The sequence below is a fragment of the Sinocyclocheilus rhinocerous genome, unplaced genomic scaffold (assembly GCF_001515625.1).
Source record: "Sinocyclocheilus rhinocerous isolate Xijiao unplaced genomic scaffold, SAMN03320098_v1.1 scaffold1373, whole genome shotgun sequence".
Lineage (NCBI taxonomy): Eukaryota > Metazoa > Chordata > Actinopteri > Cypriniformes > Cyprinidae > Sinocyclocheilus > Sinocyclocheilus rhinocerous.
This window is the reverse complement of record NW_015641107.1, coordinates 16,408-29,222: the sequence shown is the minus strand read 5'-3', so window position 1 is coordinate 29,222 and position 12,815 is coordinate 16,408. Positions and strand designations below refer to the sequence as shown.

The following is a 12,815-nucleotide window of genomic DNA, read 5'->3' as shown; positions in this document are numbered from 1 at the left end:
CTATATAATATTTGGCTGGCTATATAATAGCCAAATAATATTTATTTGGCTATTATATAGTATTATAATAGCATTATACTGGTTCAACGCATTTATATTGTTTTTTGTTTTTTTTTAGTCACAGATCGGACAATTTTTTTTCGGATAAGCAAGAAAAAAAAAAATTTTAAAGCACAGAGAATGACAATGCCATGAAGGGTTTTTGACAGGCTAATTTTATGTGTATGTATAGCAACCCGGTATTTCCGCGCTGTATGAAACACGTCTCTATGCTTGTGCGCGCTTTGATTGTGTGCAAGAATAGCGCATGAGTAACGAATTGAGCATATGTGACAGATCAGAGCAATCTTTCATTTACTTATTTAACATGAAATTGTCAAATTTCTACTCCATATCAATCGCATACAATGAAAATACAGAATAATTGGAACAATCATTAACATAAATAAATAACAGAGTGTCATATCTATACACATTTTTCCCAGAACATTCTTGCGACCCGGTAGCAATTCTTCCACGACCCGGTAGTGGGTCGTGAACCAGTGGTTGGGGACCTCTGCCATAAAATACCAGCTCATCTTAATACCATCATCTTTGGTGTTCTCTTATTCCTCCAGAACAAGTTCAAGAAAGAGGAGAGAAATAACTCATGGAGAATAGATAAAGCTTTCAGTAAGTGACCTTTTACCTCTTTCAACTAACTACTAAAAATGACATCGGCTCCTTATTAAATTACGTTTTAAGACACTTGGTTGAAAATGAAGTATGTTTTCAGAGGAGAAGCGGCGTTTGGATTTAGATTTCTTCAAAAAATTAATGGAGAAGATCCTAAAAGACGAGGAAAATAAGAAAAACAAAAACAAAGAGCTTGTCAAGTTGGCTAAAGCACAGAGGAGAGTCCAAAGGAAAGTGAGAGGTCAGTTTTTTTTTTAACTTTCAGTCTGTCCATCTGTTTATGATTCATAGTTTTTTTTGGACAAGTTCTCATACACTCTTACACTGTTTTCTGATGCAGCGGCTACAAGAAAGGAAATGGACTCTTCAACGGATTCGGACAGTGATGTGGTGTCTGGAGAAAAGGAGAACGAGGACCTCTCAAATGATGGAGGAAGTGATGCCACTCCACAGAAACGCAGAGGAAGAGGGACAAATACTCCAGAGAGGAGAATCAAGAGGACAAATGGAGAGGGTATGCTTTAAGATGGAACAGTTGAAAAAAATAAAATCACTTTCGTTGTCCTGTTAAAGTCCAGCTGAATTGGAAACCACAGCCTATGCATTTTTTAAAATATTTAATTCACTATTTACATTTTTTTTTTTTTCAATATTTTGTAGCTGCAGTAGATGAACCTGAGGAGTGTGAAAATCTTACTTCTGATGACAGGTAAGAATGAACTCAAATATATTATTGAAAGGTTACAGATATCTCACATTATTCAATTTAAAGATGCATTTACATGCACACTACCATTCAAACGTTTGGGGTTGCTTAGATTCTTGAATGTCTTTGAAAGATGTCTCTCATGCTCACCAAAGCTGCATTTATTTTATCAAAAATACTGTAAACCGGTAATATTATGAAATATTATTACAATTTAAAATAACTATTTTCTAGTTTATTATATTTTAAAATGACATTTAGTCATGTGATAGCAAAACTAAATTTTCATCAGCCATTACTCCAGTCCTTAGTTTCACATGATCCTTCAGAAATCATTCTAATATGCTGATATGGTGCTTGAGAAAAATTTATTATTATTATTATTATCAATGCTGAACACACTTGTGCTGCTTTTTTGGTAAAACCATGATTAGTTTTCTTTCATGATTCTTTGATGAATAGAAAGTTCAAAAGCAAAGCATTTATTTAAAAATATGTTTTTTTCTTTGCCCAATTAAAGTATTAATTTATTTGAAAAATATTATTACTGAACCCAAACTTTTGAAAAGTAATGTAATTTCTGCACTACTTGTGCGGTTTTAATTTACGTTATAAGACCATTTTTGGGGGCTGAAAATGAAACTTTCTCTAGCAGATTCAAGAGTCCTGCTATTAAACCGGCTCAGCTCAAAGGTCGACCCCAGAGGGCGATCCCAAATCTCAGCCGCAGATGGGGGAGCAGGCACCCTGTGCCCAGAGGCAATGTCCAAGAGGACAGGACCTCAGCCAGGGAGGAGTGTAAAGTGGACAAGTCCCACAAGGTGATGTTTTCAGCTGTTTGATGCATTAGTTTTATGTGTGTTAGTGTATTACTGTACAAAGTCAGTAATACAGTACACTAATGTGTGATTTTTGTACAGAAGAGCCTGTTTTATCTTGACAAAATTTGTGTAATTCGCTCTTTTTTTTTTAGGCTATAAAAGAGAAGAAGCAGTCTGCAGTTCTCCTTGAATTGGAAGATTTAGAGGAAGAACCTGACCTGAGTGCTGTACAAGAACAGATATTCAATAAACCAACCAGGTACTTGTGAGAATCTTTAGATGATTTTAATGACTGTTTAGGAATCTCAACGCAACTATGCATTTTTTTTGTATTATTTAGTAATATATTTTTTATTATTATAGTATTTATTAATATTTTAAATTAGCGTTTATATTTTGAGTTTTTGTTTGATTTTTTAGTTTTAGTAATTGTATGTGCTTTTGTCAATTTTATTAGTTTTTTTAAACAATGCTGTCTATCTTTAATGTATTTTTATTTACGTTTAGTTTTAGTACTTCAACTTAAACTGAACTTATTTCAGTTAGTTGCCTAGGCAAGATTTCTAATTTCGTTTAAGTTGTTCAACAAGTTGTTCGTTTAATATTTATATTTTGTTTTGTTGCAGCTTTATTTCAATTACTAAAAATTATTTTAAATAGTTTTAGTTAATTTAGTTCTTTCAGTTTTGGTAGTCATGCCAATTATTATTTCTCTTTTATTTAGGTCAGGAAGGATCCCTAAGCTCTCTCAGCATGTAATTCAGGCAGCGGAAGAGGAAGATGAGGGAGAGCTCTCTGATCTTCCTGTGTCTTCCAAATTTCGTGGTCAGGACATCAAGGCACCTGGCCGGAGAGCTAAATTAAAACCAGGTCCCAGATTGAAACAGGGCATGCCTAGGAGGGGAAAATCTAGACTGGTGACCTTACTGGCCTCTGGAACTGAAGATGATGATGAGGAGGAGGGAGAAGAATCTGTCCTGAGCCAGGAAGACTTTCCTTCAAATCCTGAAGAGGAAAACCAGGCGTTTGTGCCAATGAGTCTACGCCCTCTACCGCCTGTTAATTCAGAGTTGGTAGAAACCATGGAAGAGGTATGTTTATGTATTATAATAAGATAGAGGGCCCTAGTGGGACCACCTTCATCACATATTATTGCCATCAGTGTGTTTGTTCCATTCATAAACTCCCTTGCTTGAGCCTGATTGAGTTTTTCTTTTTCTTTTTTTTGCATAAATTATGTTGTTATGGTTAGTTTTCAAAGAGTGATGTTCATTTTTGTTTTGCCATTTTGTTTGTATTCATTTTTGCATGCCATATCATAAACTCACAACCCTCCTACCTTTAATTGTCCTTCCCTCTTTTTTCACTCATTCCCATTGGCTCCCAGCTGGACATTTCTGTGAATGTGTCTGATATCCTGGGCACATCCCAGAATGCTTTGTGCCCCGAGTTGTCATGTGAGCAGGCCACGTTGCCTGCCGGTCCTGTCCCTTGTGAACACCAGTTGGACCTGCTTGTTGTAAGTCTCCCCAACATCATCTCTGTCACATCTGACACTTCCTCTGTTTCCTCATTGGTAAATTGGTACATGTTGCGGTGTCCATCATGAATGCACATACATTTTGCTTTTGTTGTCATCTGCAGTGAAATTGAATCTAGTTTCTTCACTTTGGAATTGGAGTGTTTTTGTGGTGTTTGATGAGATGGTACTAATTTGTGTCTGATTTGTTTTGAAGGACGTCATTGAGTTCCTTGACCCAGACCACATGGAGGGTAAGGTGAAACTCTCTCAAGCTTTCCTACCACCTGCAAACATGGAAAAACATATGGATCCGATGAACTAAAAAAACTGCCACATGAGTTGTTATTATATGGATTAACCATGCATTTATGTCTAGTTATTATATGTAGTCAATAAGGTCTCCAGTATGCACTGAAAGGTTATATTCCAGCATCAAATTGGGCAAAAATCACAGATAGAAGCACAGTTGTCTGTAAAAAAAGAAAGAAAGAAAGAAAATAATAATAATTTGTCATTTAATTTCCGTGTACATAGTTGATATAATAATAATAAACAATTATAAAATCAAATTAAGTGAAAAAATGCACATATACAAGCCTGGTTTTCTGTTTGGATTAAAAAAAATATTTATTTATTTATGATCATTTTTAATTATTGCTCAAATAATGAAAAAAGCATTTATGAAATCAAATTGGGCAAAAATGCACAGATAGAAGCACAGTTTTCTGTAAAAAAAAAGAAGAAAAAAAAATAATAAAATAATTTGTAATTTAATTTTCATGTACATAGTTGATATAATAATAATAATAAAAAACAATTATAAAATCAAATTAAGCGAAAATGCACATATACAAGCCTGGTTTTCTGTTTGGATAAAAAAAAATATTTATTTATGATAATTTTGTTTCATTTCAATTTACATTATTGTTCAAATAATGAAAAAAGCATTTATGAGATCAAATTGGGCAAAAAAATGCACTGATAGAAGTCTAATATGTTAATCGAATAAAACAATTTATTTATTTGTTCATTAATTTATTATGTTAATATGTATGATTTGTTTTATTACAATTTACATGATTGTTTAACTAATAATAATAATAATAATAATAAAAACAGTAATAAATGTGTTGTTCCTACTTTAAATGATATATTATTATTATTTCCAGTATTTTTATAATAAAAAACAATTATAAAATAAAATTAAGCAAAAATGCACATATACAAGCCTGGTTTTCTGTTTGGATTAAAAAAAATATTTATTTATTTATGATCATTTTTAATTATTGCTCAAATAATGAAAAAAGCATTTATGAAATCAAATTGGGCAAAAATGCACAGATAGAAGCACAGTTTTCTGTAAAAAAAAAGAAGAAAAAAAAAAATAATAATAATTTGTAATTTAATTTTCATGTACATAGTTGATATAATAATAATAATAAAAAACAATTATAAAATAAAATTAAGCAAAAATGCACATATACAAGCCTGGTTTTCTGTTTGGATAAAAAAAAATATTTATTTATGATAATTTTGTTTCATTTCAATTTACATTATTGTTCAAATAATGAAAAAAGCATTTATGAGATCAAATTGGGCAAAAAAATGCACTGATAGAAGTCTAATATGTTAATCGAATAAAACAATTTATTTATTTGTTCATTAATTTATTATGTTAATATGTATGATTTGTTTTATTACAATTTACATGATTGTTTAACTAATAATAATAATAATATAAACAGTAATAAATGTGTTGTTCCTACTTTAAATTATATATTATTATTATTTCCAGTATTTTTTAATTACTTTTACATTAAGAATATGTATATTATGTTATCATCCAAACTTTTAAGTATATTGTGTGATTTAAATTTAACTTACATCCCCCCCACCCCCCCCATGCAATGCAAGTATTTTACCCAAAAGCTTTACTATTCTGGTGGTTAATTTTTTATACATCTTTCTTTTAGTATGTAAAGAGATCAACAATGAAGCCGCCCAGACTCTTCTGACCATCGGGAACTCAGCTCAGATGATCCAGACAGCAGAAATGTCCTGTACAAGTGAGAAATATCTTCAACCCTCTTATTTGCTTCAATCCAGATTAACACTTTCCATCAAATCAAATTTGAAATCTTCCTTAGATTATTGATTGATCAAAATCTTTTTCAGGTGGAAATTATATCGTTGAACAGTCAAGCATTGTACATGAAGAGGTCGTCCGTGAGGAAGTTATCACAGACACAGCCGTCATGTCCGATTCTTCTGTAAGCTGCGAGTCAGAGATGAAAAGTGACGTTGAACTTTCAAGCTATGAAGCTCTTATTCCAGAACCTTCTGCTGAAGAAACCCCCACCCAGAATAAGGAACCTATCAAATCACAGACAACTGAAGATCATCCTCGTCCCATTCAACATGAGACACAGGTTCCACCAAGTAAAAGAGGTCGATTCTCCAAACCCAAACCCAATATTGGTCAAGATCTGAGAACCAGACAGCAGCAAACCTGTCCAGAACTTGTCACAGGTTCTTTTGGGACCTCTAAGGGTCCATCTTCCACAGAACAGGATAGAAATGCAGCACAACCCATGCAAGAAGATTGTGTTCCTGTGGATCACCTGCCAGACTCCTCTACCGTCCACCCTGAGGTACTACAGCTGGATCCATCATCTGAAAGCAGAGAAGACAGTCCCAAAGTCATCCCTGAAAGAGTGAATAAAGAAGATAATCAATCTGTCTCATCTTTGAAAAGAAAGAATGATGATATAATCACAGAGGAAAATATAAAAGAACAAGAAGGGCCGAGATTAGAACCACAGCTGACTAAAAGGTATTAAAAGTGTTGTATCATTTTTCAACACTTGTGTTCTAATTTTTGTGATTTTTATCATTTTTAAATTTATTTGAATTAATTTGTATTAATAAATATGATGGATAGAATCGTTTGCACATTAAAATGGTTCCTTGAACATCCAAAACCAGCGCTTCTAATTGCAACAGTTCAGATTCCATAATGAGGCTGATATTTATGTGTATTTGTCTAAAAGAAAATGTCTGTATGTTGTGTGTTTCAGTGTGAGTGAGTCTCAGAGCACATCAGATGAGCCCTCTAAACCTGTCAGGAGGTGCCGCGGACCTAAACCTAAACCAAACCTGATTCAGACATCCAGGCGCACACAGACACAACACAGCACCACATCAACCACAACAGGTCAGACAATATAAAAACCGAGCCGCTATTATGTAATATCTATTATCTATCTATATCTTTTTTAAATGTATATTTTGCATAGATTTTTTTGTATTTATATTTTTTATATATTTACATTCTCATTTTCATGATGGTGATATGATTGTTAAAATAAAAAAAACAAGCATAAATGTCAAAACAACATTTCAAAACAAAAGCAAATATCTATTTTTATGTTTGCAAACGTTTCCTTGCAGTATTAAATCAAAAGACGCCTGCTGCTGAGTCTTCCACGAACACTTTCACTAAAAGTCCTGAAGAGGGCGCTGTAGTTACCACAGAACTTGATGTATTCACAAGCGCAGCTCAACAAGTGGTGACATCGAGCATTGAATCAGTACAGGTAAAATACCTGTTAAATTTGTGTTAAATTATATTTTTTAACCCTCGACAGGTATAATTATTACAATAAGGACATATAATAAGTATCTTGTGTTATGTCTCTGTAATTTAGACCGTCAAAGATGTCACCCCGCCAGTTGTTTCTGAAAACAAGTCCAGACAGAAAATTGTAGTCATGCTGGATGAGAACAATAGAACCAGTCCTGAGGAAGTTTTTGAAGACAGCACTGTGAATCATTCTGGATGTGAATCAGAAGACACATTTGCTGAGCCCACGCCCAAGGAACCTGTGTTTATACTGTCTCTCACAGAAATCCCACCCACCTTAGATGAGGGGGCGGGCTTTCAGACAGAGCCCCTCCCACCTGCAGCAGCGCCCGAGTCGCATTCTCATGGTCAAAGGTACACTTTATCTGATGCCGTAAAACACTTGGAGAGAAATGAATACACATTAGAATGATGTTGTGAGTTTTGTCCTTGTTTCTCCTGGTTGAGAATTTGTTAGCCAAATAAACCATTCACTTACTTGCAGATGTTTCCATGTTCTACCTAATGTGTTTGATTTTTTTCTCCTCCATTCCTCCTAATTTCAGTGCTTGTGAGAGCAGGGAGGTATCTCACCTTCTGATCACAGATGCTTTAGTTCCTGTGTCAGAGGATGAGGAAAAGAAAAGTGAATGGATGGTTGTGGGCAAATCAGTGAAAGAAGAATTGAAACGCGAGACACCAGCCTCCACATCTCAGGGGGTAAAACATGCATCTTGACTTAGGGCTGTGCAATTAATCGCATGCGATTGTCATGCACATCTCGTCAGTAAAGCAGGTTCTGTGATTAGTAGTAAATCTCCATCACCTGCTTTCAGATGGAGCGGCATTTACTACACAAAGCCGTAGATCACTGACAAGCTAGGCAATATCGCGTTCAAAATCGCAGATGAATCGCATTCGATTATGAACGCGATATTGCCTAATTGTCAGTGAACTACGGCTCTGTGTATTAAATGCCGCTCCATCTGAAAGCAGGTGATGGAGATTTACTACTAATCACAGAACTGGCTTTACTGACGAGATGCGCATGACAATCGCATGCGATTAATTGCACAGCCCTATCTTGACTTTAAGCACCATAAATGCTGATATGTGACTAATAGTGAGGCCATTTCCATCCTAGAGTACCATAGATGAGAGTCAGGCAGAACATCATGGTGAGAATATTTGCAGCACATCATTATACTCTAAAAATGAGCATATATGGCACAGATTGTAATATCTGTTCATGCATTGCACTGCCCTATAACCCAATTTCTTTATGTGCTAGTAGTGGAAGGATTGGAAAGCCTTGTAGCAGAGGGGACTGATGATATGGAACATCTGGAGAAGAAAAGAAAACTACCTGAAAGAGCAAGGAGAGGTAAAAGAGTGTTTGTGGTCGAGAAAATTTTTTAATGTTTTGAAAGAAGTCCCTTATGCTCAGTAAGGCTACATTTATTTGATTACAAATACAGTAATATTGTGAAATATTTTCAGAAGCCATTATTCCAGTCTTCAGTGTCACACGATCCTTTAGAAATCAAATATGCTGATTTGCTGCTCAAGAAACATTTCTTATTAGCAATGTTGAAATAATCCATAAAATAAATTTACTTTCCTCTAATTGTAATTTGTCTGTTTTTTAAAGCAAGATTACAAGACATAACATGGGTTTTACCAGTGAGCTCTTTCTTCTGTGTTTAGCAAAGCTGCCAGTTAAACCCATCCCAGTTTCAAGGAGAAATGCTCAAGGTGTTGATGCTAAAGAGGACACAGCAGCGCTTTCTTTAAAACAGACTACCTCATTACCCATTTCAACACAAGAGACGAGATCAGTTCCAGAGCAAACTGTGCCTGCTGTCATTTCATCAACCAACAACTCAATATCAGCCACAATCTCAGACAGAGGAGCAACTACAGATCATTCTGCAACCAGCGACAATACTCGTTCGCCTGTCCCTGAAGCGTCTGTCCAGGAGGGTCCCTCCCAAGACATCATGGGAAAAGTGGACCTCTCAGGCAAAGAGACAGTTGAGTTAGCAAGTGGATCAGACTTGCAAGGTGTCAGTCAAATCACGCCTATTGCCACAAGTGGGCCGCTTACAAGGTGAGTGGCTCTAAATTTTGTCTAAATGTGTGTGTGTGTGTGTGTGAGAGAGACGTGCTAGAGTGTGTGTGTGTGTGTGTGTATGTGTATGTGTGTGTGTGTGTGTGAGAGAGATGCGCTAGAGATATATATATATATATATATATATATATATATATATATATATATATATGTATGTATATGAAGCAAAATGAGCACTATTTTTGGAATCAGCACCCCGAAATTAGTAAGAAACAAATATTGGATTTCATTCAGCAAATATGATGCAGGACAGTTAATTGATAATTGGCTTTTATTTTATTCCTGACAAATATGTTCTAGATATTTTGACATTACCATTGGCATTCATTTTTATTAATTTGGATGCCTTCTATAGACCTGGTAGAAGACCCAAGGGGTTCCTGTCCTTCATTTCTTGTAAGAGTACACAAGGACCCCCAGCAGCTTATCGAGGGACCAAACCAGGCCCCCCAAAACCAGCAGTCAACACCGCACGTCCTGAGAGAAAACGGATAGCGGCTGGTCCTGTTACCACTGCAACCATCCCTGGAGTAAAGCGGCCCTCACCGACCCCTGCTTTCACCACTGCGTCTGTCATCGAGGTATCATACGGTCAGATATTACAGTACTTATGGCCACTTTGTATATTTGTATTAGTAAAACTATATTCGATCTTTCTTCACTCAGCAGAACTCAGATGAAGAACCCACAAGTGTCTCCAAGTATTTTTTCAGTGACATCTTTACTGAAGTTGATGAACTAGAAGACATGGATTAAGGCCAAAGGTTGGAATAACGAACCAGTCACAATTAACCAAACAGTCAGAAATATAGTTTGACATCAGGCGGGTGTATAGATGTGTGAATATGTGAAGTTTTTACCAAGACATTTTACAAAGAAGAACCACAGCTGAAGAGATGCAGTGAAAACGTACCTCAGTAACTTAGTCAACATAATGATGTCTTTGTATTTAAGGATAAATAAGTATTAACTTACTTATGTTTTTGATACAGTTGCACTCTTTTGTGTAAAAGTAAAGTTGAAATACGATTCATGTTTGAACTGAATTTTTTTTGTTGTTTTGCATTTTATTTATAGTTATGAATCAGCAATATGTTAATTTCTCTCAGTCAGTTCTCTTACACCAATTGCTAATATTTGTGTTTTTTTTTTTTTTTGGAAAGTTACTTTTCTTTATATTTTTTCAATGAGCAGCTTTAAAACAAACCTCCATTTTAAATAAGCACTGTTCTGTTTTTAGCTCCATGCGGTCTCCATGCATTTCTCCACATTATTTGTAGCATTTTTGTATTCAGCTTTTAGTCACAAAGCCTAACCTTTGTTCAGTTTTATGCTGTTCATATTTGTATGCAAATGTTCTCAAGCAAATGTTTTACTTGTATGTCTTTGTAAATATTTTAATAAAAAAATTACAGTATGTTGTAAAGGGTGAATTTCAAACAGTTTTCCATCTGCCTGAATATATGAGAAATAATTTATTTTTAAGAAATTACAAAATTATTAGATTAATAAAATAATATATTCATAATAATGTTAATGTAGTAACTTAACTTTTTTGGCTACCTTGTGTGGATAAGTGTATGAATAGCGTGCTTTAATTGCACAGAAATATAATAAAATCTAAATTTAACATAAAATGTGCGGTGTTTAGCGGCCAGGACGTTCATTCTTTTTGGTTTGAAGCAGAGCAAAGTAATGACAGTTTTATTAGGGCCGTTTTTCCGGGCAGGATTTTAGAGTAATGAGAGTTAGCCAATTTGCCATATTAATGTATTAGAATCAGACAAAAGCCTGTTTGAAATTGTTCACAGTGCACCATCAATACACAGTGCACGCTGTCATCAGAGCAGACAGGCATTGAGCAAGTGCCAGCATGCTTTAACCTACTATTAGTAAGTGACTAATAGTTTAAGAGCAAATGAATGTGTCCTATTCTTTGGAAGTGTGCCGAGATCCATCTTTAGTGAGTGCTTTTGTTTAATTGAACATTTATAGGGTCAGTTCACCATTCATTTACTTGCCCTCATGTCATTTTAAACCGGTATGGCTTTCTTTATTCTGTGAAACACAAAAGGAAATTTTCTAAAGAATATTTTGGGCACTCTTGTCGATATAATAAATGTGATTAAGGACTGCGCTGCTCCAAAATGACAAAAAGCATGATAAAATCTGTCAATTATGCAATGTATTTCAAGCCTTTTAAAAGCTATAGCATGCAGTAAAAAAGAAGAAATTGTTTTATTTAGTCCAGTCTTTTCAATGCATCAAATGAAGACAATGTTTTTATATTTTTATTTGAAATTGTTCACAGTGCACCATCAATACACATCAATACACAGTGCACGCTGTCATCAGAGCAGACAGGCATTGAGCAAGTGCCAGCATGCTTTAACCTACTATTAATAAGTGACTAATAGTTTAAGAGCAAATGAATGTGTCCTATTCTTTGGAAGTGTGCCGAGATCCATCTTCAGTGAGTGCTTTTGTTTAATTGAACCTTTATAGGGTCAGTTCACCATTCATTTACTTGCCCTCATGTCATTTTAAACCGGTATGGCTTTCTTTATTCTGTGAAACACAAAAGGAAATTTTCTAAAGAATATTTTGGGCACTCTTGTCGATATAATAAATGTGATTAAGGACTGCGCTGCTCCAAAATGACAAAAAGCATGATAAAATCTGTCAATTATGCAATGTATTTCAAGCCTTTTAAAAGCTATAGCATGCAGTAAAAAAGAAGAAATTGTTTTATTTAGTCCAGTCTTTTCAATGCATCAAATGAAGACAATGTTTTTATATTTTTTCAATATTGATGAACTCTTTCTTTAAATGCACAATTAAGAATTGGCTGATGTTGTCAAATGCAAAATCATGCATCATAAATCACACTGAAATTATTCTTTGAGTCAAGAAATTTCATATTTAAACATAAAAGATTCATTGTTCCCAAATCAAAATCCACTTATACTCAGATTGCATGAAGTTTGCAGCTATAAGGTAACAATCGCAGGCCAGTCATAACAGATGTTTGTGTAGCAGAGTGAGGTATAAAACTCCCTACCTCTTGGAAACACGGAGTGATAATTCCAATTGGAAAGCCTGGAAAGGATCACTCAAAAGCATCAAGCTGTGTTTAATATTACTGATTTTTCACGAGTGTGTGTCATGGGAATTGAGGTGTGGGGTAGGAATCTGAGGGTCTTTGCTGGCCACCTCCCCCTTTATGTTCTCTTATTGTATTGTACTTGTTGTATAAGTTACTGGTAAAGACGTGTGATGTATTGAGACCTGGTGTGAAGTGTTGTATGTGTTTTTATCAATTGTATGTTAATAAAGTG

The 12,815-nt window shown here is 34.8% G+C and overlaps 1 protein-coding gene across 4 annotated transcripts in view; it reads left to right on the top strand.

Annotated features, from left to right (window-relative positions):
* Positions 1-10,576, top strand: part of LOC107754618 (transcription factor TFIIIB component B'' homolog) — an 18,230-nt gene extending 7,654 nt beyond the window's left edge. Inside the window, exons 9-28 of one of the 4 annotated variants that reach the window (XM_016571131.1) lie at positions 618-672; positions 776-916; positions 1,016-1,189; positions 1,336-1,384; positions 2,037-2,202; positions 2,355-2,461; positions 2,927-3,293; positions 3,590-3,721; positions 3,939-3,975; positions 5,698-5,790; positions 5,900-6,557; positions 6,802-6,938; positions 7,175-7,320; positions 7,432-7,721; positions 7,913-8,066; positions 8,491-8,524; positions 8,638-8,730; positions 9,054-9,456; positions 9,833-10,058; positions 10,144-10,576. In XM_016571131.1, coding sequence (XP_016426617.1) covers positions 618-672; positions 776-916; positions 1,016-1,189; positions 1,336-1,384; positions 2,037-2,202; positions 2,355-2,461; positions 2,927-3,293; positions 3,590-3,721; positions 3,939-3,975; positions 5,698-5,790; positions 5,900-6,557; positions 6,802-6,938; positions 7,175-7,320; positions 7,432-7,721; positions 7,913-8,066; positions 8,491-8,524; positions 8,638-8,730; positions 9,054-9,456; positions 9,833-10,058; positions 10,144-10,233 — 3,552 coding nt within the window. In that variant the 3' untranslated portion in view covers positions 10,234-10,576. Of the gene's footprint in view, positions 1-617; positions 673-775; positions 917-1,015; positions 1,190-1,335; positions 1,385-2,033; positions 2,203-2,354; positions 2,462-2,926; positions 3,294-3,589; positions 3,722-3,938; positions 3,976-5,697; positions 5,791-5,899; positions 6,558-6,801; positions 6,939-7,174; positions 7,321-7,431; positions 7,722-7,912; positions 8,067-8,490; positions 8,525-8,637; positions 8,731-9,053; positions 9,457-9,832; positions 10,059-10,143 lie in introns of all 4 variants that reach the window. The other 3 variants (XM_016571130.1, XM_016571132.1, XM_016571129.1) reach the window with 3 other exon arrangements.
* Positions 10,577-12,815: the final 2,239 nt, after the last annotated feature.